This window comes from Alosa pseudoharengus, unplaced genomic scaffold, assembly GCF_046254945.1.
Source record: "Alosa pseudoharengus isolate Yale_2024_CS ecotype anadromous, Long Island Sound unplaced genomic scaffold, YU_APseudo_1.1 YU_APseudo_1.1_scf_18, whole genome shotgun sequence".
In the NCBI taxonomy this organism is placed as follows: domain Eukaryota; kingdom Metazoa; phylum Chordata; class Actinopteri; order Clupeiformes; family Clupeidae; genus Alosa; species Alosa pseudoharengus.
The window spans coordinates 21,423,290-21,447,678 of NW_027468650.1; the positions used below are offsets into that span (position 1 = coordinate 21,423,290).

Below are 24,389 nucleotides of genomic sequence, written 5' to 3' on the forward strand. Positions count from 1 at the left end.
GAACTAAAAATCCCAATCAATGTGGAACTGGAACCAATCAATGTGCTCCCTCCCATAGAACCCCACTTCCATAGTTTGAATGATGTGCACACCATAGCTTAGTCATCTCATAACACTGAATGTGCCTCCGTAGAAGCGAGATGCAGTGGAAAGTTACATCTCGTTTTCCCTGGCAAAGAGCAGAGCTTGCACACATGCTAGAGGTTGGCTTTTAGTAAAAAGCACTTTAGCATTGCATACTGAAATGTGTTTAGAACCAGCACTTCATCAGACAGTCGTGTGGATTTTACACAAGAGATTTGTTTGTTATATGGTTGGACAGAGACTGTTCTCTGTGGTGCAGAGATTATGTAGAACAAGAGAGTATCAAAGCTTCATTTCTTCTATGCTGCTAGATACAGGCTGTTGCAGTAGATTATCTGACCACTGACCTGTATCACTAGGGGTATCTGCTTGCTGAAACAAGGGTCATATGGGAGCCAACTGAATATCACAAATAAATACAGTAGGTTAGTGTATTAGTAGAAGCGCTAAATCAAGATTCGATAAGGCAATGTGTCATAAAAAGAAATGTATTGTATTTGATGATCCTGTTGCTTTGACTGTAAAAGAGCCTTTGATCAAAAAAGTAATGTGATAATGTGAATTTTATGACTATAGACCCAAGATTTTCACACTTGCTTTCCCCTTTAGGTCAGTCTGGGTACTAGTGATACAGTCTTCCTATGGATCAAGGAGCCCAATCCTACCATAGAAGGCCACATCTTCTGCAACCCAGTGGACTGCCAGTCCTACATGGCTTTGATATGGTAAAATATCCAGCCTTTCTGTTGCACAGAGGGGGCACTGGATGATTTGTACATCACATGATCTATAAAAAAGACAAAACGGCATGGAGAGCCTAGCCTGTGGTGACTCACTCAGAACCTTAAACAAGACACACAATTAATATAGACTTTAGAGAGGTTGATGCACCCATGATGATGATATTAAAATTTAATGAAGCCTCAAAGGGTTCACCCTCATGTCCAGATAATTTTATCAGATTGTGGTGGACTGATAGTGGTCTATATGAAGGAAGGGACTCATCAATGATGAATGAATGACTCAACTCATGAAGTCTGATGTTCCGTGTCTGAAATTATGAGCTGTAAGGACATAAAAGACTGGGTTCCTCTCTTGTTCGTGTCTCTCCTGCAGAGCCGAGGAGTACTGGGATGTAGAGGTTCTGCTCAAAGACTTGAGAACAGATCTTGTAATTACAGTTTTGCAATTAGAGAACAATTGAGTATGGAATATGTTTGGTGTCCAGCGGTATGCTGTTTCATTGTTCCATTGTTGCTGATCCATTTTGGAAAATAACTCCTTGTTCTCCCTGCTCAGAGCATTGCCTGCTACTCTGTAGCTGTTCTCTCAAAGTAATTATGTTCACATAATTTTGTATTCTGACAGAAAAGCAATCCCTGTAGTCATAGATAACACTTTAAACTCTTATTTTACATGCGTATATCTCTGTAGAAGCTTTCCCTGTTCACTTTTAATTAAGGGTTTACAGTTAAGGAAGGACTTGTGAAACAAGGTGGTGACAGATTTTGTCCTTGTTTTTACCCCTATCATGTTATCCTATAAGTAAGACTTATGGCAGAATGACACCTTTGCAGATTGTCAGCCACAATACTAACAAAAATGCAATATATCAAGAATGCCAATTACCAGAATTCTTGTCCAGATACTATGCAAATTAAGAAAATCTAATATGCAACCCTGGCAGATGTGATCTTTGTGAATTAGAAATACCCCTCCTTTGATATTTTGAGTAATTTGTAAACCTTAAGATAAAACAGGAGGGTTCTTTGGATATTCAGAAGTCAGTGGTATTCAGAGAAGTTTAGGGATGTGTTGGAGGAGGAAAGGTCAATTGACCGTTCTGCTCTGCGTGTGTTTCTCAAATTCCTTCCTCTTCTGTCGTTGCCCTCTTCTTCTGATGCATTCACTTGGTTTTATTCGTAATCTTTCTGTAATGACCTCTTTTGCTCCCCTTATACACTCTCGGCTTCTCTGCCACTCTTTTTCTCTCCTCTCTCTGTGCTCATCAACAAACTAGCTGCCCCCCCCCCCCCCGTAACTGTGCCTTTGCCACCTCAGCTTCCTCCTGGCAGAACACCTCACGCTGTTATTTTTATGGGGATTCAACAGATAAAGAGTGGCCCTAACGCAAATGCCCAAACCTGCAGATCCTGCCGGCAGTGGGCATACTGGGCATCTGTTTGCACGTGTGTGTGGATGGTGGGGGTGCTGCTGCTGCTGCAGAATGTAATGTTCAATGAATCCCAATTAAAGTCTTAACCTTGTCCTGTTCTGCATCCCTAGTTTCAAAAACGGCTCCCTGACCCGAGAGAGGATCCGTAATGCGTGCGCTGGGGGCTCCTGGGACGTGTTCTCCAGGTCCCTGAGGTCCACCCCCGTGGGAAATCATGGCAGTCTAGGTGCTCGCTCACTTGGAATGTGTTTGTCATTTCATACCTGACAGATGAATGCGAGTGGGTTTTAACGAACTGTCGAGTGGCAAACATGTTTACTCCATGCCAATCCACTATTCGGTTTAATGCATGCAAATGCTTGAGTGAGCAAATTACTCCGGTCAAGACGCAGGTTACTTTTACACACTTTTACTTTGCTTTTTTCTGTGTTTTTGCAGGCATCTACTTTGATGCGATGGAGATTACGCCCCCAGCAGTGGGAATTTACAGGTTCAATAAGGAAGACCAAACAGTAAGGGTTCCACACAGGAGTATAGAACAAATAGCTGTATTGGTCAAGTCATGTCACTTTTATTATATCCACCACTGCATGCAGGCAGCTTGTAATATAGGGTTTGTAAAAGCCTTTTCTTCTTTTTTTTGGTCTTTGATGGCATACAAAATGTACACTTATCCGCATGTAACTTGGTATGGTTGTAGCTCCACATGGCTGATGTGGAAGAGATGGTTTGTTTTGCTAGGTGTATATTTCTTTTTGCACAAGTGCGTCCTGATATGGGACAGGGTCAAACCATTTTTTGGGCAATAGCTTGAATTTTATCTTGAACTATAATTCCTCATGAATCAGTTCAGTATAAATTAAATCAGTTCAGTTCAGTATAAATAAAACAAACATGTTTACTCTATTGTTGCCATTCACATAATAATTCAAGATAACATTTGTCTTGGAATGGAAAATATCTTGCTATTTCACTTCATTCTCACTCTATTCTTAAGCTTACTCTTGCTTAATGCGGCAGTCATGTTATGCATATCTATGTGGTACATCAGGCTCATTTTACTGATGAACAAATCAGTAGGTGCTGGCCCAAAAAGCAAATATAATGTCTCAATGAGAGCATACATGAATAAAAGGAGTAAGAGTCAAACAGGTGAACCATTCAATTATTTGACCCAGTCACACCGTGGGAGATTTCTGCTGCTGTGTCTGATGGAGAGGCTTCTGAGCTGAGGTGCACTGCTCATACGATGTCCTTGTGGCTGTGTGAGATTAGGTCAGGGGCTCCTCGGTGAGAATGTGGTTAATAGGAGCGGCTGTGTGTGGACGGGGAATCATCCCCTGTCTCCTGACCAAAAGTCTCCCTTCGTGCTTGGGCCCCGTGCAGGTGGAGGGCTTCTCAGATGAGGAGGAAATCCGAGCCCTGGTGGAGGGACAGTTCCTGGCAAAGAGGGTCCATGCCGAAAAACTGGGCTACAAAATCAGTGAGTGCTCAGGCCCTGGCTCTGTTCTGGTCTGGTTTCCTCTTTCTATTCACTCCTGTCTATGGGTCTTCTTGTCTAATTGTCAATTGGTCTGCTCTGCTGTGTTTCTCATATTCCTTCCTCTTCTCTCATGACCCTCTTCTGATGCACTTGGTTTTATTCGCAATCTTTCTGTAATGACCTCTTTTGCTCCCCTTATACACTCTCGGCTTCTCCGCCACTTTTTTTTCTCTCCTCTCTGCGCTCTTCAACAAACTAGACCGGCCGTCAATAGTCATCAATAATGAACTCTGTGGTGAATGGTCCCTTCTTAGTAAATGTCAATGGCTATGTGATATTCTAGTTCTTTGAGCGAATGTATGTGTACAATATCTTTTTGAAGGCCAGCCTCACTGCATCTAAGAAATAAAGGGAAGTACAGGCTGAATAAAATGTAGTCTCATTGTGTGAAGGTCTCTGGGTTCGGATCTGAGTGTGATGTTTCTAACCATTCATCTCTGTCAGTCCATACATTTATGACCGTGTGGGTGGGTGTACATGAAAGAGCCCATAGCTACCCGGAATATTCTCTCTTTATTACATATAACACATATTCTACTTACCCTCGCTGCAGTTAGTACAAATCCTCCCTGTTTACTCTTCATTTATTTGTTTTTGACTAACAAGATGAGGAGTACTATAGCTTAGCTGTAGCCATGACATCATGCTAAATACATGTGGAACATCACACACACAAACACACACACACTCACTCACGCAGCCACACATGCGCACACACACACACACACACACTCACACAGTCAGCCACACATGCACACACACACACACACACACACACAGTCAGCCACACATGCGCACACACGCACACACACTCACACAGTCAGCCACACATGCACACACATGCACACACACACACACACTCACTCACGCAGCCACACATGCGCGCGCACACACACACACACACACACACTCACACAGTCAGCCACACATGCACACACACACACACACTCACTCACGCAGCCACACATGCGCACACACACACACACACTTACTCACTCACAAAGGCAAACACACACACACACACTCACGGAGCCACACACACACACACTCACTCACGGAGCCACACACACACTCACGCAGCCACACACACACACACACACACACACGCAGCCACACACACACACACACACACACACAGCCACACACACACACACGCAGCCACACACACAAACATGCAGCCACACATGCACACACACACACTCACTCACGCAGCCACACATGCTCTCCCTCCAGTATAAGGGACATTGATTACTGATGCATCTGCGCTGTTGGCCTTTAAATAATTCACTGTCTGCTTGGATCGCCCCCTGCTCAGTCCAGCAGGTATCGGTGTGGCCGTGTGGAGCCTCCTGGCTCGTCCCTTTGATACCTAAGCACCCAGGGTGGCCTCTGCACAGCGTGCCCATGTAGGAATAGAGACTCAGTTGCGCCAGCATGTTCCTCAATGCATTTATTCACTACCAAACCACCGTGAGAAGTTTTAGTTGGTGTCATGTGTAGATGTGTTTGTGCATGGGCCTGCATGGGATGTTTCTGGTACAATAACTTAGGGAATATAGACCCTTTCAAGAGAATTCCATTATCAGCATCATAGTTGGCCCCACAAGACTTCCTTTTTAACATTCCATATGTTATCTTAATGCAGAGGAAGTAGATTGGGGCCCAAATAGAACGTTCAAGCATTGTTTTTGTTTTTATTGTTGAAAGGGTCTATAGAGAGAGAAAGAGAGCAGCGAGACGGACAGATGGATGGACGGACGAGTGCAGCAGGTTTTATGAATGAGGACCGTCTGTAAGTCGTTCCATCATTCCACACATGCAGCGGTTTCCTGTAATGCACATGCAGCGGAATGCTGCCTCCACGAAGCCGAGCGCTTGGGAAAACCCTCCAGTAGGCCTTGTGTCCAACAGCACTGGACTGACCGGCATGTATTTACACAGTGCACTCCTGAGTCCCCTGCACACCTGCTCTCATGATTCAGAGAGCGGGGGACACACATGCCTGCCCCTTCTCGGTCCTGGTCAAAGCCCATAGGATGACACCGTGATCCGCTCAGTGGTCAGCTCAGGGGTACGCACTTGGCAGCATTCTCTTGCCTGCCCAAAGGCTAAAGGGCCAAAATGCTCATGCCCAGCTGCTGACCTGCATACGATGTTTTAATCAGACAGAGCGGTTGCCCAGTGGCCTTCAGCAGTGCCTCCACTCCCCAAAGGAGAAAGTGGGATGGTGGATGATTTGCTATTCAGTCCCTCAGCTCGTCACTTCATTCTTGTTCTGCTCCCAGACAGATGGTTCAGATTTCACCAGAAATCCTTCTAGTCTTTTGATCGCAACAGATTTAAATGGGAGCTGTATATACAGAGAAAGGGAAATAGTGACGTAGTATAGTTTTTCTACATTTTAAGACCTTCCATCTAAAGACCATATACTGTACTCTGTCACAACAGGGTTTATTTGTCTCTTTCAAAGCTATAATCATGTGTTTGTGGTTTTCTGCAGAGAGATATTTCCGTTCTGGCTCTCACTCCCATTCTTTCACAACCTCTCACCGAACTGTACTTATCAGCATTGATGGTCACTGTGAAATGGAAGCGAGGGGTGGGGTGGGGTGGAGGTGCTTGGAGGGGCCAAAGCAGCAAATCAATTGTGGAAGGCATATACTGCATCCATTTCACTTTGTATTGGCACCCCAAGGCTACAATCACTGGCGTGACTGTTTTTAATAGTGCACGCAGGAGGGGACATTTTTCCTTTCATGGGTGTATGTTATGTTAATGCCTTTGTGAAGGAAGACTGGAGAAAGAGAAGACTGGAGAGGGAGAGAGAGAGAGAGAGAGAGAGAGAGAGAAAGCGAGCGAGAGGGAGCATAATTGCTGTGCCCTTTTTTGCTGCCTCCTTCGCATGTTTCGCTTTCATGTGGTACTGAATGTCTGCCCACACACCATCGTCTTGTGCCGATTTGTATAACCCCACTGTGGTGGAGAGGCGAGAAACCCAGGGTCAGTGAGCAAAAAGATAGGGAGAGAGGGATGTAGGGAGGGAGAGGGCTGCCTGGGTGGGGTTTGCAGCGTGAGCTTTTGTTCCATATGGCAGCCCGCTCCCATTAACAAGCTGAAAACAGCATATCAGCCACTCATGGGGCGGCGCCGGACTAATTCAGCAGCTCCGCTTCCCCCACAGTGTACAGTAATGATGCTCTCAGCTGGGCCCGAGAACCTGTTGTGCCACTGGTAGCAAGGGCGGCGGATCGCACAACACCAGCCCCGCTGAATGTTGCCTCAGTAGACCCGCGTTCGGAGCCCTGCTGATACGGGGGTGGAGGGGATTGTATGTAATGAATGAATCATGCCATGCCTCATCTGTGAAATGGTGGCGCTTGGAAATCTTTCAACCGTGCAGTGTTAATCTTTGCCACATGCTCTCATGAAATTTGTCATCTATACTACATATTCCTGTTCCCCCCTAAATCTGTCAAAAGTGTAAAACGGAATGAAACTCGCCTCTTTGCTTATCCTATTGTTTTTAACCTGTGCGTTTTCATTGTTTCTGTTTTTAGTACCTGGTACCAGGGTCCTGGCCACAGGTGGGGCATCTTCAAATGTGGACATCCTCCAGGTAAGACCATAAAATAAAATCTTTAAAATCATTGGTCATATTCCCTGTGTTTGCTCTTTGTGCATGTCTCCTGTTACATTTGTTGAGTTTACGTAAAGTGGAAATCCGGTGATTTTTCATATCTCCGTTTCTCGAGGTCACGGAGTACTGTCGGTATGAAAAAAAACAAAAACAATCGGCAGCTACAGCGCTACAGAGCCCCCATGTTTATACCCCCAGAGTGTAGCACTTTAGCTGCTTGACTGTGTTAGTTTGGGGCAGCCGTGGCCTACTGGTTAGCACTTCGGACCTGTAACCGGAGGGTTGCCGGTTTGAACCCCGACCAGTAGGCACGGCTGAAGTGCCCTTGAGCAAGGCACCTAACCCCTCACTGCTCCCCGAGCGCCGCTGTTGATGCAGGCAGCTTACTGCGCCGGGATTAGTGTGTGCTTCAACTCACTGTGTGTACACTGTGTGCTGTGTGTGTTTCACTAATTCACGGATTGGGATAAATGACCAAAGTTCCAAAGAGACCAAATTTCCCTCACGGGATCAAAAGAGTATATATACTTTTCCAGCAACTATAAATAAAACCGACGGTTTTCGTTTTTTTTTCTTTTCGTACCTACAATACTCGGCGACCTTGAGAAAAGATCTATGTGAAAAATCGCCAGATTTCCTCCTTTAAGGCAGTATCATTTGTTCAACTACTCCTGAGCTGCATGTGGAGCTTTGCAGGGTAGTGTGCTTCTGCAGTGTTGGTATACAGTATGTGTGCTTCCCCGAGGTTACTTGTGAATCTAATTCTATCTGACCGGCGTGTGTCCTGAAGGAGCCCAGCTGTGTTTGGGTTTGATTTACAATAAATGGACTGAGACCTCTGCCGACCTGCTTTCCCATACATTAGGCTGCTGCATGACAGAGAAAAAAGAGAACAGGCTTGATGGAGGAAGAGTTTGCGGAGACATTTGTGTGCACTGTTCCAGTGTTTACCTCATGAATGTATGTGTATAGCATCTGCTAGTGAGGCATATTTGCTGTGTACATGGTTTTAATAGCAGTGACAATTTTGCTTCTGTGACAAACAGGGATACTTTATTGTAGTAGTTCATTTTGTGCAGTTAGAGCAGTCAGTGTATAAGGGAGGGTATGTAAGGCTGAGCAGTAATTACCCTATCAATACATGATGGGAAACTTTATGCCTAATGGTATGACATTGCTGTTTTGGCACCCCATCATTTTCCTGCTAGAAAATTTGTTTCTAACACCTAGCATCTCTAACATCTAATAATAGGCCTTTATCTTCTAAAATGAAAAGTAGCTATTGCAACTGCTACATTTCACAACATGGATATGTTGTGTTCACTGCCTCCCTGTCCTAAAGCAATTACGAAAAAGAAGAAGAGATCAGCAGAAATAACATGGCATCATTACCAAACTACTGTAGCGTTTGCAATCTAACAGGGATGGATTACTGCACGGCCTACCAGGCCCAAGGGGTCAGGGGGCCCTGAAGCCCAAGCCATTACATGGAATCATTGCCTCAATATCAACACGATGTAGGCTATGAATCTGATTGCATTAAAGTATTGGCCATCGCCAAAATCCACCAAAATATAGGAAATCACATCAAACAAATTGAAACACAAATATGCGACAATTAGTGGGGGGCCCTTAATACATCTGGGCCCAGGGGCTCAAAAGTTCATAATCCGTCCATGATCCAATGGGCATTCTCTATATTCAATACCAGCAAGGCTTAACAGAACAGGAAAATACCACGTGTTGCGTTTTCTTTCAAATGCTTTCAAATGTTCACCTATGTTGTAAAGTAACATATTACCTAGTACATTATCCCTTACTTGTCTCACCCAGATCACTGTTTGTTCATAACTGCCTGTTGCCATGATTATCTGATCCTTTTCACTGGCATTCTATAGGTGCTCTCGGATGTTTTCAATGCACCGGTGTACACCATTGATGTGGCCAACTCTGCCTGCTTGGGCTGTGCCTACAGAGCTTTGCATGGTAAGGCCAGCATTAGAGCTGCACCAGCTGCTCCCTCTGAGGGAATATGTCCACCTGATGCTCTCAGTTGGGCAATGATGATATTTGCAGTTGATAATGTTTGATTGTCATATTTGACGGCGTGTTCATATTTTTAATACTGAGCATATTTGTTTTTTTTGAACAAACAATAATGTATTAATGGATAGTGAAGATGATTGTTCTATGTATAAAATCAGGCATAATCAACAGCAGGCATTTAATTTGTGTTAATTGTAGTCTCTGTATTCTGTATTTGTACGACTTGGGTGTGTGTGGGGACTAGGTGAATCAGGTGAGGTCAGTAAAGCCATACATTGTACCTGGAGAGACAAACATTTTTTCCCACATTTTGTTTTTAATAAGGTTGCATTGTGACCTGCTGGGTTGTTAGAAGTTGGCTTGGACAGCTGTGTCATATGAACACTGTTGACAGACTCATCAAACTGTTCCTGGATTCCAAGTTACATTTTCAGCGAGACTCACCGTCTGTTTTTTTTTTATTTCCTTCATGTTCCCTGTCACCCAAGAACAACCAGTAAAGGGCCTGTGTTGGTGCAATGACAGTCGCATGTCATATATTGCTTCTTGTCTGCCTTTGTTGGGAAGGGGATGCGATGCAGACAGACTTATCAATTTGATTTAACTCACAATATGACGGATAGCATTGCTTAAAAGCTCTCCATGATCCTATGAGGACTGGTCTCATTTGTTTTAAATGCCAGACGGTGGAATTTAATACTTCCTGTTGCTTAATTAACACAATTGAATGGAGGGGCTTTTAGAGATCAGCATTTTTAAATCGGGCTTTAATTACTCATGTATTATTCATACTTTGTTTTTCTCATCTGTGCTGTTTTTGCTTTTTTCCCCCAACTGTAACCCCTATTCACATAATACACACTAATGCATCGCCCTGAGCACTCTTTTAATGGAAGTCAAAACTTGCACCACTGGCAAAAGCTCATGCGGCTGCACCATCTTCTGAGTAATTCTAACTGCTTCATAATTTATGGGGTAGGCGTTCTCAACACAGCCTCTGTTAATTAAACATAGCATTATTGTGGAATGTGCAGGATTCCTGGTGCTGGAAATGTCATGCCATTTCCAGAGATACCACTGATGCTTCTTGCACTCCTGACCCTCATGCATGACTTGGTAGGACATCCATCTCAGACCCGCAGGTTTGCCAGCGTGCATGTGTATTCTTAGATCCTGCTCTCCACAGTGTTCCAGTACACTTCCAGTGAATACATGATGTTGTCATTCTATACACAGGTCTTAAAATGTGGCCTAATAGCTTCTTTTTGACTCTGTGTTGGGACTTGAAGGACGGACAGGCCAGGGGATGTTGGCCGCGGAGAAGGGCTTTTTTTGTTCTGACAGACTCCAAAAGAAATTACGTGCTCTGATGTTCAACAGCTCATGTAACAGTCTGTGGCGTTGTGGTCAATTGAATTCAGAGTGCCTCCTCATGCTGGCTTTGGAGCAGCATGACCTCCAAGTCCATGAATGTTTTTAATCAACTGACCACCAAAATCTTCAGTCTGCTGCTGTTCTTCAGACACTGTAGTGACCAACTGCTGCCGACTGTGCGCAGACTGCCATCGTAAAATTAGAAAGCTGACATCAGCCGAGTTTCTCGTTCAGCACTTTAGCTTTTTATATCTGTGTCCATTTGAAACTCCTCATGATCACATGTTAGATGTCTTATCTCATTAGCTGGAAGCAATAGATGCACAAGTGTTGAATTTTGTTATTGTAATTGAATCCAATGACTTTATACTAACAAAAGAAACCGCTGAAGAGTTACGGTGGTACATAGAAGAAGAAACTAATGACATATAGAGTTGGAGAGGGTATTCCAAACTTTATTGCAAAATAACATCCGTCTTCAATGGGCTTCTCGTCAAATTAATCCACCTCTGGGTCCTGTCTCCATAATTATCCCACATTACATCTTGTCATAAGTAGGCCATAAAAAGAAGGAAGCTCAGACATCATGGTTGACTAATGTCAGCACTGTTAATGCTGCTAATCAAAGAATAAAACGGGGCCATAGTTTCAGCCACTGTCCCCTACTTTTTAGTGGAAGTTTGAGTGAGCGGCTCTCTGGTCATAACAAGACCATTTTAATAATGTCCTGCACTATTCTTTAATTGTGTCATTATTTGTTATGGTCACTGGCAACCAGCAGAAGAGGGGAAATAGCCATGTGGACGTTGAGTGCTGTGGCCTTCAGGCAGGGTCTGATGCATCCATTGTAATTTGGCTAAGCTTGATTTCATTTCTATTAGTATTCCTGTCATGTTTTGTCGCATTTGGGATTCTCCTACTGTAACTGGATCTCGTCAGGGATGGAGAACATGAACCAATAAATATGTCTCCCACCCTTAACGGGGATGGATGCCGACTTAATTCAATAAATTTGTCAGTAGCAATTGGCTTGCGTTTGACGTGTGGACCGTGGATCAACATGTGTGTGTGAGCGTGCACTCTCGCTTACACTCTGGCCACTCGGCTGAGAGGCAAATTATCCTGATGAATAAAACGAGGAAAAAGTGCCTCCATGCTCTCTGTGTTCTCTGGTTTTGACAATTGTCTGGCCTTCCTGCTGAAATGAAAAATATCAGACAGCTGAACCGAACCACCCGCGGCAGTCGCTCAGAAATGCCCGTTTTCTTTGGATTCGTTGAAGCTCAGTTGGATCAACTCACAATAAAAGCTAAAGTAACAGTGAACAAGTGAAGTCAATGGATATCAAAGAGGTGATCTAGACCATTCATAGTTAAGGTCATCAGCGTCACAGAGCATTGCATAAGCATCTCTGGGGCTCGAGAGAGAAATTCTCTGTGGTTGCTGTAGGACGCGATGCCAGACTGAAAACAAAGATTCCTATGTGCTGTTCATCTGATCTGCACATAGGTACGTTCAACAAAGTACAGGGACGTTTCAGGACTTTAATTTATAGAGTTGCTGCCTTGCTAGCCTTCAGGGATTCCCTTCCTCAGCAGACTTTAAACTAGACGTGGAATTTATAGTAATATTGCTTGCAGTCTTATTCTTTCACGTAGAGAGTGTTTGTATAGTAAGCAGCAGAAGCAAATGCCGATTAATAAACTCAAATAATAAGAAAATTATATTGTCAAATGGGTTTATGAGTTGGTGTTCCATGACCGATCACAAGTAATAGTTCAGGAACACACAGGACATTTTCCTTGAATTGAGATAGCCTACTTCCAGGTACAGCTGCAGTAACTTGTTAATAGTGCTTCTCCATTACCTGTTAGGATGTTTACAGCGTAGAATCACATATCTGTAAAACAACACCCCTAACAATGTATGTCACATATTAAATATTTCCTGTGGATTCTATTGCCATGCTTGAGACAGATTGTGTTATTATTAGGGTTGGGCACCGAAACACGGTTCTAATATGGCACCAGTGCCAACGTAAACGGTAGTAACTGCATCGAATAACAACGTGGATTTCGGTGCTTAAATAGCGGGTTTTTTTATTTATTATTATTTTTTTTATATACGAGGCATCACTGCATGTCATGCGCCATCTCTAACGTCTTGCTCTGATAGCAACACATCCAGATACAGTTAGCTAACATATGATGAACACTGGCTGTATAACCAGAGGGGTGCACCACATAGGCGAGTGGACAGTGTTTGACAGCTTGCGTGAGCCCAAAGTAGCTTACTTTAAAGCGATATCGCGAGCTCCTGTCAAAATCTAGCAGTGGGCCTAACTACACACAAGCAAAAGGCTATGAAACAACATCAACAGTAGGCTAGCTAGTAGGTTACACAATATCCTTGCTAACGCGCTAACTGACATTTTTTTGAAATGTTATCAGCAAAGTTGTAAGGTGAAAACTTTATTTCACGGTGTGTTATGGCATGATATTAATCTTTCATGTGCACGAGGCCCATAGCATCACAATGTATATAAAGATCATGTTAAAAGTTAGCTGGCAAAAACATAAATATGTAGGTTTACATACCTGATGTCACTGAGCTGTCAAAGAGGCTATGAAACCATCTCCGTACGTTATCGCTAATTAAACATTAGCTGACTGGTGTTAGCGCATAGCCATAGTTGCTGTTAAAATGCCTACTAGGCTAGCGCTGGGAATCTAAACACTTCAACACCGACATGTAGCCTAACATGTTCAAAACTACTGCGTGTTATGGGTTAAGACATGACATTTCTTGAAGCATTTGAGAACACACTGAATTAACTGGAAAGTAGAGTCCCTGTTAGATTAGCTTGCTTGCAAATGCCGTTGTCCATGACCTGGCAGTTTTATGGCAAGCGGTTTTAACATACCTTATGGCAAACCGCCTACACTGGGTAGGCCTAAACTTGAAAGCAGAGCTTACCATTGTGTGTGCATGCATGGCAAGCTGTTTTAACATTTAAATGTATTATTCGTAGGAGCAATGAGATATTGATAGTAAATTGTTTAATTTCATGTTCAAATTTGTCTTATCAATAAAAAAAGCAATTCATGCTTTAGACCATTTTAATTTAAAAAAAATGTAAAAACAAAGTACCGGTTCAGGCACCGTTTTGGCACCGGCACCGTTTTAAAAGTATCGATTTAGCACCGGTATCGGATAAAACCCAAACGATACCCAACCCTAGTTATTATGTACGTATCAGTCCAACTCGTGTTGTTGCTTCCACTCTGGCTGTCTGTTGTTTTCCACCTGAAATATGTTACCATATTTTTAAAGTCCACTCTTGTTTCCATAATCTTGTTACGCTTATACAAAATCTCCCAGGTACATTATTCTTGTTTTCTTCCCTCACTCTCTAAGTTTCTTTTTAAATATTTCAGTGGCTTGTTTGCTGGACTCACTGTGAGGCATTGTTCCCCAGGGCTGGTCGCTGAGGCTGGAGTAGCCTTCCAGGAAGCTGTCCGTAATGCCCCTGAACCACAGCTGGCTGTGACCCCAACCCCAGGGGCAGAAAAGGTTGGTTCGCAAACTTATTAAACCCATAAAGAATACAACAACAACATATTGCTCATTCATGTTTAAGTGTGAATTCAGAGTATTGGAGTCGAGGTCCTCAGCAAGGCTCCACAAAATGTAGTCTAACTGTATGTATCCCCCATGGACAAAGAATCAGCTATTATTTAAATTTAGATTCATTACATGCTGATGGTCACCTTCAGCCTTGATTCATACAGTACCTTTAGTGCTGAAACACTGATGAGGCAACAGATGTAGAGGCAATAAAGAAATATGTTGCATCTGCAAAGTGTGTATATAGCACATTATTAACAACAAGATCATAAATGAACTAGATATGGCATGTACAGTAAGGTAATGTCCTTAGCTTGACCATATGGGTAAGTATTTTATGCAGTATGTGCACTATATGTTTAAGCCATTGCCATCAAGAGCACCAGATGTGAAATTTCTCTGGCTAATATTTCAAAGTAAGGAGAGATGTTATGTCACCATATAGTTCTGAATAGGCAGTCTCGAGCATCTGTAGAAAAGGCTTTCATAGAAGCAGCCTGCTCAAAAGTGCCTGGAAGATTGCAGTGCGCAGAGCAACCTCATGTGATCCATCACAGCGTTATGGTGTTCCTTGAGTCTTGCTCAATTCTGCCGTGTCCTTATGGCAGGGTCACATGGGGGGAACCATCTCTACCCCCCCCCCCCACACACACACACACACACACACCGCTCCACCTCCAATCTCTCCCCATCAGCCGCAGATGCCGCGGCCCATGAATGGCCTACTTTATGACTCACTGCTTCTTCATTAAATGCTTCATCCCCTTGGTGAAAGCATTGTAAAAGTAAATTACATGCCACCCAGGCTCGGTGGCCGTTCCTGAAAATGTTGGGTGTGCAGAGGAGGGGAGAGAGTGCCGTGGGTGTGGTGCCGCAGCTGGGTGGGTAGGTGTGTGGATGGCTAGTTAGGGTGGGGTCAGTTGAGGACGGCGATCAATGAGAGCTAAACGCTGACAGATTTAGCCTTTCCTGGTCCCTCATTTTCATTTTCTTTTCTTTTTTTGCCCTTTCTTCTTTTTTTTTTTTAAATAAAGCCGAGCAACTGGAGAGCCAGCAACTAATTAACAGGCCTGTTTGCCTTTTTAACACTAGTAGAGTTCATGCCGAGCTGTGAAATGGAAATGACATTGTGCAGTGGGGACATACAGTAGGGATGGTGAGGGTATACACACAGTGATGTTAATCTCTCTTCTAATTTGGAGGCTGTGTGCGTTTGTGTGTGTGTGTGGGGGGGGGGGGGTCATCTGGTGTGGGTTGGTCAATGATCAAAAGCCTCCTGTGAAGTATCATGGATAACGGAAGCTAGTCTTCAATGCTTCTTTTCATGACAGTGTTCCCACAAAAGATAGGTAGAACCACATGTACTGTACATATGACAGCCTTGCACGGAGAGCTCTTCTCATCACTGACACTTTCGAAATGAGCATTTTGCTTTGTTCTTTAAATATGGAGAGAGATAGCTGCTGTCGTTAGGCAGTGAGTGGATTCTTTTATCTTTGGGCTGTAAGTAGGAAGCAGTACACACAAACACACTTCACACACACACACACAAACACACACACATACAGTTTCCATAATGTTCTTGTTTATAATGTTCAGCCTAGTGAGATATTTGGCTACAAGGTACAGTACTGTATACTGCAGATACTGGCATGCTATATCCTTGGTTTTGAAGCACAACTGTAATTATTTTTCATAGTCTGGCTAGAGTGAATACATTTTCTGAGAACCGATTGTTACTTACTTCCAAAAATGTAATGAGATGACTGCTGTAAATAGGTTGAAACATCATCAGATGACCATTCACCTACAGTACATATTGAATTGGTAACGCCTCCTCAAATCTAGAACTATCTAAACACAAATCTAAACCAGTGCCACAATTACAGCTTGACTTCTTTTCAACAGGCCATACACTCCCAGACACAGTCTCCTACACACACAAGTACATGCAGCACATTGGGGGTGTTTGGCTCTAAGTAACAAGGTGTTTATGCTGTAGTTACCGGTATGGCATATTACTTACTTTGAAGCACAACTGGAATGACTTTTCCTGTTGGAGTGAAACTCCAGTGCAGACCCTTAGGATGTAATACTCAGTTCAAGGTAGATTTTGTAATTTTACAGAGCTGAGAACACTTTCAAATCAATAATGCTGCTATCACCCACACTTTAATAGAAATTAATAGGACACATTGTCATATGGGGTAAACTTTGAGCAGCCACTAATGTGCAAGAAAATGAAAATTTATGATTCGTTAAGGAGCCATGAATAGCTTAGTTTTTGCCGTAATGATGATAATAGGGAGTATTATAATGATTTATATATTTTCCCAAATGGCCTCTCCCCACCACACAGACAATTATACTCCAAATCTGAGGAAGAAAAAGCATCTTTTATGGTTGATTAATTAAATTAATTTGCATTCTCCATTCATGAAGCATACCATCCTATTATCCTGCATTGAAAGGAATAATCTGCTGATATGACAGTTGCAGGCAAACTTACCAATTAGACAATGCCCATGTTCCTTCCTCCAGAGCTTAATCACAGGAGGAAAGGCCTGTGACAAGTTTGTGCAGTTTGTAGTGTGCGTGCGTGTGTGTGTGAGAGAGAGAGACAGGAGAACAATGTATCTGTTTCACTAACCAGTGACGGTAATGAAGAGAGTGAAGAGGGACCGAAAAAAAATGAAGAGAGACCGATTCTTGTGAAACATACCCTAGGACAATTGACATTCTCTGTGAACTGTAACATAATAAACATGTATTGGAAGCAATGATATAAAGTCACTCGATACAGGCTAGTTTGTCATGTAATCTTTCTGTTGGAAATATTGACTTTGGATAAAACACCATTATTTGACAAGATAGCTGTTGCTTGTTTATGAACATGGACGACACGGGTCATAGTTCCACCTTCTCTCATAAATGCTTTATTGGGCTCAGATGATTAGGAGGAAGGCAATGGTAAAAAGCATAACACTGTTAGCATGCTAATGAAACAACTGAAGCACATACTCTGTGAAGAGGCTGTGTTAATACAGGTCACCTCCCCTCCTTACAACAAGGCAGGAAGAATATCAGAATTGTTACTTAGTAATTGGCCCTGACTTGTCAGAATATCTAACTAGGAATGGGACTGCACATCAGGTTGTGTCTTACATTTCTTACACAGCTTATAACCTTTGGAATGGTACCCATAGTTACTTCCATGGAAGTACCTGCTTTGCAATTCTTTTTTTTCCTTTCCTGCAATTATTTTGTCGTTTTTGTTTTGGCTCATACCTGAGCCATTAGGAAATGAATTAGTCAGGATTAGGCGTGTCCAGCCTTGTCACTTGTGTTGGAAATAACACAGGTAAACTTTACCTTTTGCTACTCCCTCCGTGCAAGTAAAGGAGTTGCGGCAAATAGGTCTCTCGCTTTCCATTCTGTAGCTCTCCATGTAATGACTCATTTGTTCAAAATCATTAGTGCTATGGCCCCATTGTTTCCCTCCCTAATATCTTTTGCCATATGGCAGCTTCTCTACTGTCATGTCCTCATGTGGAATGTTGAAGTGCTTTTGCAGTGGGCGGGTAAAAGTGAGATCATCGTCTGTGCCTGAAATGTAGATCTGTGCTAATGGAGTTCTTAGGTCATCTTGTCTCCCTATCTGCCAGATTATAAGTGAGCACCATGACAAAAGTGACAGGTCCATTCTGATAACATGAACATGATAAATATATACATAAACAAGCACGCGACCAAACGCATCATGCCTTTTATGCCTTTTGGGGCAAGGTGAAGAATGTGAACTTCTATACCCTTCATGAATATTAATGCGCTACCATTGATGGCTCAACAGCAAACATCATAATCTTGTTTACTGTTTTATTCCCCAGCTTTCTCGCTTTATCATGTCTTCCTTGCGTGAAGGTCATGCCTGCGGTATGAAAAGACTGAGTGTGGGGGACCTCTTGGTGTGTCTTAATTTGGAGCTTGGCAGAAAACATCACAGTCCGCTGATCATCCCATTTGATGGTGTCTCAAAAAAAAAAGCAGAGAGAAATCTAAAGAGAGAAGAAAAGAGAGAAAGGGTGAGAGATGTGTGCGTCTGCACTGCTGATTTCCACCGATGTTGTCATGAAAAAAGGGCACATTAATATGGCGACAGGAATGACTTGCCGCACGTGTCCCACGGGACAGGAGTTTTCGCTTGCCGCACATGTCTTATTTCCCATCGACATCTCAAAGAGCATTCGCTCATAATTATGCTGCTACTTCTGGAGCGGCGAGATGTAGGCAGCTGCGGTCACTGAGTTTATTTACCATCTACTGCCTTTGTGCTCATCTTCCTGATGACTTTGAAGATGTTCTTCGTTTCCCTTCATTTCTGAGGGCATGGTGTGTGTTCAGACGTTGCAGTCAAAATCGTTTCAATACATTGCTAGGACTGGTAGAATCCATGGTATCGTGACTATTATAGGACAAATCTGCATATATATGCTTGCACTGGAGGCTAGTTCACGTACAAGGAGTTCTCCACAAAAGAAAAGCTGGGTTGTTATTGTTATGCAGAAAGTGTTTCTATGTTTCAGTTGTGATATGCAGTGCCTGTGTGTTATTTAGTCATAGGCCATAAATAGCAATGAGAAATCTCCCAAAGTGTAGCCTACCGAGCAGGTACATGAATTAAAAATGTCACCTTCTTTATTATTTCATAACAAGTCATGGAGAGCGGATTTGTTTATTTCCCAACCTTTGAAATTGATATCGAGAACAATTCACTCCAGCGTGACCATACTGTATACTGCCAAGACTTCAATTATACAGCATGTGGTGGTCTATGGTTGCCCAAAACTGGAAATGTTTCCTGCCTCATATAGGTCAGGAAATTACAGAAGTTTTCTTAGTGTTGCAGAAGTTTTCTCGAAAGTGTTGTGTTGTGGCCACATTATCACCTCAAATATGCATTAACTTCTGCAACCTGAACATTGTGTCGTCTATTATCCCTCATGCCTTGAGACGGTTATTAGCATAACCGACAAAAACATGTTTATACTAGTGTGCTAGTATAAAGAAAAAGGTGAATCTTTGGGATCTGTGCTGTAAGGTCTAATGGATGATCTCCTGGCATGACGCAAGAGCAGAATGCAGGAGGGCAGTCGAAAAAATACCCCAGATGTCTACAGAAGAGTGGTCTCTGACATCCCTCAAATGAAACCCTCCCCAAATAGTCTATATCACACTATGTGTGGAATGAAGGTTGGTTATCTGAAGAGGAGTCCTTTGTTCTCCAGAAGCACGTCAAGTCTGGAGAGGAGAGCTGTTTCTGTGTTATTGAGACTGTGTGTGTGTGTGTGTGTGTGTGTGTGTGTGTGTGTGTGTGTGTGTGTGTGTGTGTGTGTGGATGTGTTCCACTCTACGTGCACCAAACCCCAGTGGGACTTCAACGGCGGATCGGGTGTCAAGTCTTATTGGGGGGGCGATGTATGTTTAGCTGTCAGGGCCGCCGAGCCGAGGCAGCCTATTTAAGACTGAGGAGGAATCAATCATACTGGATTACTGTTCATTGCCTTTTTATGCAAACCTCCGAGATGGTCCTTCACAGAAAATATTTATGACAGCTACCTGGGCTGCCGAGTGCCGTGTGCAAAGAGCTTCAGCACGGCAGCTTGCTTTGAAGACCTATAAAAGAAATTGGAGCAGCGCAGGTAAACGTGATGCACAGCAGTAAACGGCTGCTTGTAAATGGTTGCTTGTGTTAGTTGCACTTGCCTCTCTGTTATAAAACATAACACAAATTAAGCTTTCCTTTACATAGCAAAGGCCCTCATGGCAAGCTAGGCTATGATATTTGATCAGTCACTTTTTTTCTTGAGGTGCAGGCGGTTATTATTGTATTCTGAACAGCCATCATTGCTGTTACCTCCCCTAAAAGGACAGGTAAGCTCCTGTGTGGAACACAGCCTGTTCATTTGCATCTGGTGAGATTGATAGGGGTTTGGGGGTGAGGGATGTTTATAGTTGGGCCTGCTGGCAGGTCCACAGCCTCTTTAATTGGGACTTGTCCACTTGGCTTTCCTCACTCCTACCTCTGGTCTTATATTTTACCCCCAGTGTATCACACTAGCAAAAGCAGGGAGCTGTCATGTAACATACAGCATATTTTTTCCCTTTATGCCCCAGGGAGGGGCTGCCCAAGCATAAAATGGATGCAATGGATGGATCATGTCATGAGAGTGAAAGCAATTTTCTGAGTTGGAAAATCAGGCTTTACAGAGCATGCAACCTCTCCAACCCCCCCCCCCCCCCCCCCCCCCCACCCGATCCACCACCCATGGCCAATGGCCCAGTTTAGCCTTGAGTTCTCATCATACATCAAGATTTGTTTTATGAATAATTATACACTGTAAAGAGCTATTCATATTTGAACATGGAGGTATACACACAAGTTACTAATCTGACTGACTCTAATGCCAATTTTAAATAACATTACAATATTTTATTGTATATATTTTTGGAATAGGTCATTTGATAATGGCATCAATCCATGAATAGTTTGTAGCATAATAGAGACTCAATGGGGATGGTTGTGGATACATGGCTAACCCTATATAACACATATAATCATTTTCCCTCTCTCTTTGGACAGATAAAATAATATGTAATTCAAACAGAACTAAAATGCACACTCCCGGCGTGGGTGCATTGGAGCAGTGCAAATAGAAATGTCACTTACAATTGGACGACCTGGGTTTCTTGCGAGTCACTTTGGATAAAAACGTTTACTAAATATCAGTCAACTTTAACTTTAACTCGTAAAATATAATGTTTTGTCAATATTAATGTTTTAAAAGTACTTTGAGGCCATCGGTAGGCCTTGAGAATAATCAATTGTTTTTGAACTCCGTCGCCAGCTATTAAGAAGCCTGTTTTAAAATCAGAAAGAGCACTGTTTCCTATTAAATCTAATTCACAATGATGAAACAGAAGGATTGCAATATTTATAGGCCTACTGTATTGATCTTTGATATATTAGAAAGATCATAATATAATCATGGTTATACTCAAATATACAGTAGTAATGTGTATAATAATCTAGCATTGTGGTATCTAATTATTCTGGCTATAACTAAAGGAGGTACTGTACTCTCAGACCACCGTCATACAGGGGAGCACTCATATGCACTCCTAATTCTATTTGTTATAAAAGATCTGACTCAGTCATGTAGTGCAAGGAAGTGCTTGAAGTTAGCTTCACAACAAACACCATCCCTTTTACTGCACTTTATTTTTAACCGAAATACAGCCTGATCCGTCTTGCATGCTAGTTTTTGTATAAGTCGACCAAAACTTTTTTATACCCCTTCACCCTTAGGTCAGGGTGAAACTGGGGAATGTATCCTCTAAATGCTGTGTGTCCTTGGACAGTGCAGGCATCAAAATACAGCAAACGTTGTACATTTTAACAGACTAATCATGCACTTTCAAACAACCTTTTACCTGAAATGCCCTCAACCAGTGTTGTGTCCTATTATTGAGCGTCTAGGTTGGTTCCACTCCCTTTAGCCACAGACATCTGTGGTTTTGTCCCTCATCAGTGGTACTAAATACTGTCCTTTGGTTATCATTTTTGGTGCATCTGACATACTGTCATTTGGCGCAAAGGGGGTACCCAAAATGTCTAAAACTGACGAAAAGTCTGTAACATTACATAGTGCAATATGAGTTCATTAGTGAGCGATCATTCTGATGTTCTACTCTGTTCCAGGTTTATGAGTCACTGCTAAGGAGATACGCTGTACTGGAGGAGAAGATTCTGAGGGAGACCAAGCAGTGATGGGATTCAACATTCCCTTGGTATCAATCATCCAATTCAAGCAGTGATGGAATTCAACATTCCCAGGGTATCAATCATCCAATCCCATCCATTTTGATGATTAGAATCACTATATAAAAACATCAGAAGATGATTCAGAGTAGCTTGGATAACTAAGTAGCCTTTTGATCAAAGCCATTGTAGGCAGGGTTTGAGAGTATTTTTTTCATATTGAATAAGAAAACTATTTTTTTCTTAATTCCTTTGTCATTTGAAATATTAAGATTTACATTGTTTTAATATTAAAAAAACAGTAATCTCTTCTCACTACCAGTGTATTTAGACCATAAAATAAAAGCACAATAACTGAATCCATCTGCTAACACACTATAATCAAGATTGTTGTTCAAATTTCTTCCTTCAGTGAAATTTGAAATTAAATAATAATAATAATATTTCAGCAACAACTGAAGCCTGTTTGTGTTGTTTTGTGATGTAGACTTTATGACCTCTCTCACTTGCTTTCCCCCTCACATACACACACACACACACACACACACACACACACACACACACACACACACTTGTTATATGTACATGAATGTGCTCTGCTCGCACGCTGACTCCCAGTGCTGTTCTATTAATACTCTGCATCCCTGCCGGCTTTTCACACCACTCCCCCCACCCGCTTGCTGACAATAAAGGCCCTCCAATGCCACTTTAAATCAATCACTCATTAGGCCTGACTCCCATCTGCACCACTCTTGTAATGCCATCCCTGGACAGACTGAGGGAGAACAGGCTTTTGCCTGGCTTGTGCGCTAGGTAGCAGGGTGCGCCGCACATGGCGGATGGATTGCTCTCTCCCACGCTGTGGCCAATTGTCAGGACATACTGTCTGTGGAGCGGAGAGGTCTGCTTCGCTGTTGGTCGCTCGGCTCAGGCGACTGAGTGTGTCTGTCATCAGAGAATGTACTGGAGGTCGCAGTTAATCCAGATCCTCATTGCAAACTCTCCTCATAGTGCCAAGGGCACCACAAGGTGGTCCAGAAGTCAGCCAAATCCTCTGCTTACTATCAGTCATGAGGATAAAGTAGGTTTGTTAATATATTACAATATTTTATTTAATATATTTGTTCACCATATGGCACAGTGCAACTGAGTGGCTGTCATTATTTGACGACTTGCCTTTGTTTACACACTAATGTAATGGTGGGTGGTTTTGCCCACCCTTTGTCACTTGAGGCTGTCACTGCCAAGTGAGGCAGCTAATTAACTGCATACCTTGTGGGTTAGATACTGTGGACAATGAAATGCAATTAGAAGACAAAGGGGAAAGATATCAGATGTTAGTGACCACAATCAACACGTATTCTGTTGTGCTACTGTATGTGTTTCCTAATCGGTGGGGTTATGACACAGAAGAAGGTGAACATGCAAGAACATAATATCCTTCATTCTGTATAAACCCAGAGTACACCAGCTTCTGCAGTATCTTCCCCTCATACATTACTGTTTATTTATGTTACTATGTAACTCACACTATACTGACTTTGCACTCATCCACTCCTCAGCACTCATGACCCCCCCCCCCCCCACACACACACACACACACCTACATGACTTTTAGCACTTTTACATCCCTCTCCCTATGCTGCAGACCTTTTATTTATTTTCTTATTCATCACACGTCAAAACACACACACACACACACACACACACACACACACACACACATATCTGACTTTCTCCAACTTTTGCACATCTCTATAGAACTTTTTATTTATTATTTTTGATTTCTCCTCCATCTATCTACCCATGTCCTTGATTGCCTAGCCTTTCTGCCCCCCCCCCCCACCCCCATCCCCAACACACACACACAAAAAAAACACACACTCTTACATCATCACTGTCATCACCTCACATACATACAGCACACTGCTTGCTACAGTAAGCCTCCTCTACATACTTGCTGCACACTGCCCCCCCCCCCCCCCTACATACACAGCACATTGTCTTCAGGATCTTCTCCAACACACATCCTCTACATACTTACAGCATACTGCCCCCACCTACCCACACACACACTACACAC

The 24,389-nt window shown here is 42.8% G+C and overlaps 1 protein-coding gene across 3 annotated transcripts in view; it reads left to right on the forward strand.

The window, feature by feature from the left end:
• Window positions 1-22,801, forward strand: part of xylb (xylulokinase homolog (H. influenzae)) — a 28,652-nt gene extending 5,851 nt beyond the window's left edge. Inside the window, exons 12-19 of one of the 3 annotated variants that reach the window (XM_076290508.1) lie at window positions 694-809; window positions 2,371-2,486; window positions 2,699-2,772; window positions 3,647-3,743; window positions 7,361-7,419; window positions 9,339-9,426; window positions 14,339-14,433; window positions 22,247-22,798. In XM_076290508.1, the coding sequence (XP_076146623.1) occupies window positions 694-809; window positions 2,371-2,486; window positions 2,699-2,772; window positions 3,647-3,743; window positions 7,361-7,419; window positions 9,339-9,426; window positions 14,339-14,433; window positions 22,247-22,315 (714 nt within the window). In that variant the 3' untranslated portion in view covers window positions 22,316-22,798. Of the gene's footprint in view, window positions 1-693; window positions 810-2,370; window positions 2,487-2,698; window positions 2,773-3,646; window positions 3,744-7,360; window positions 7,420-9,338; window positions 9,427-14,338; window positions 14,434-22,246 lie in introns of all 3 variants that reach the window. The other 2 variants (XM_076290509.1, XR_012988039.1) reach the window with 2 other exon arrangements.
• The last annotated feature ends 1,588 nt before the right edge of the window (window positions 22,802-24,389 follow it).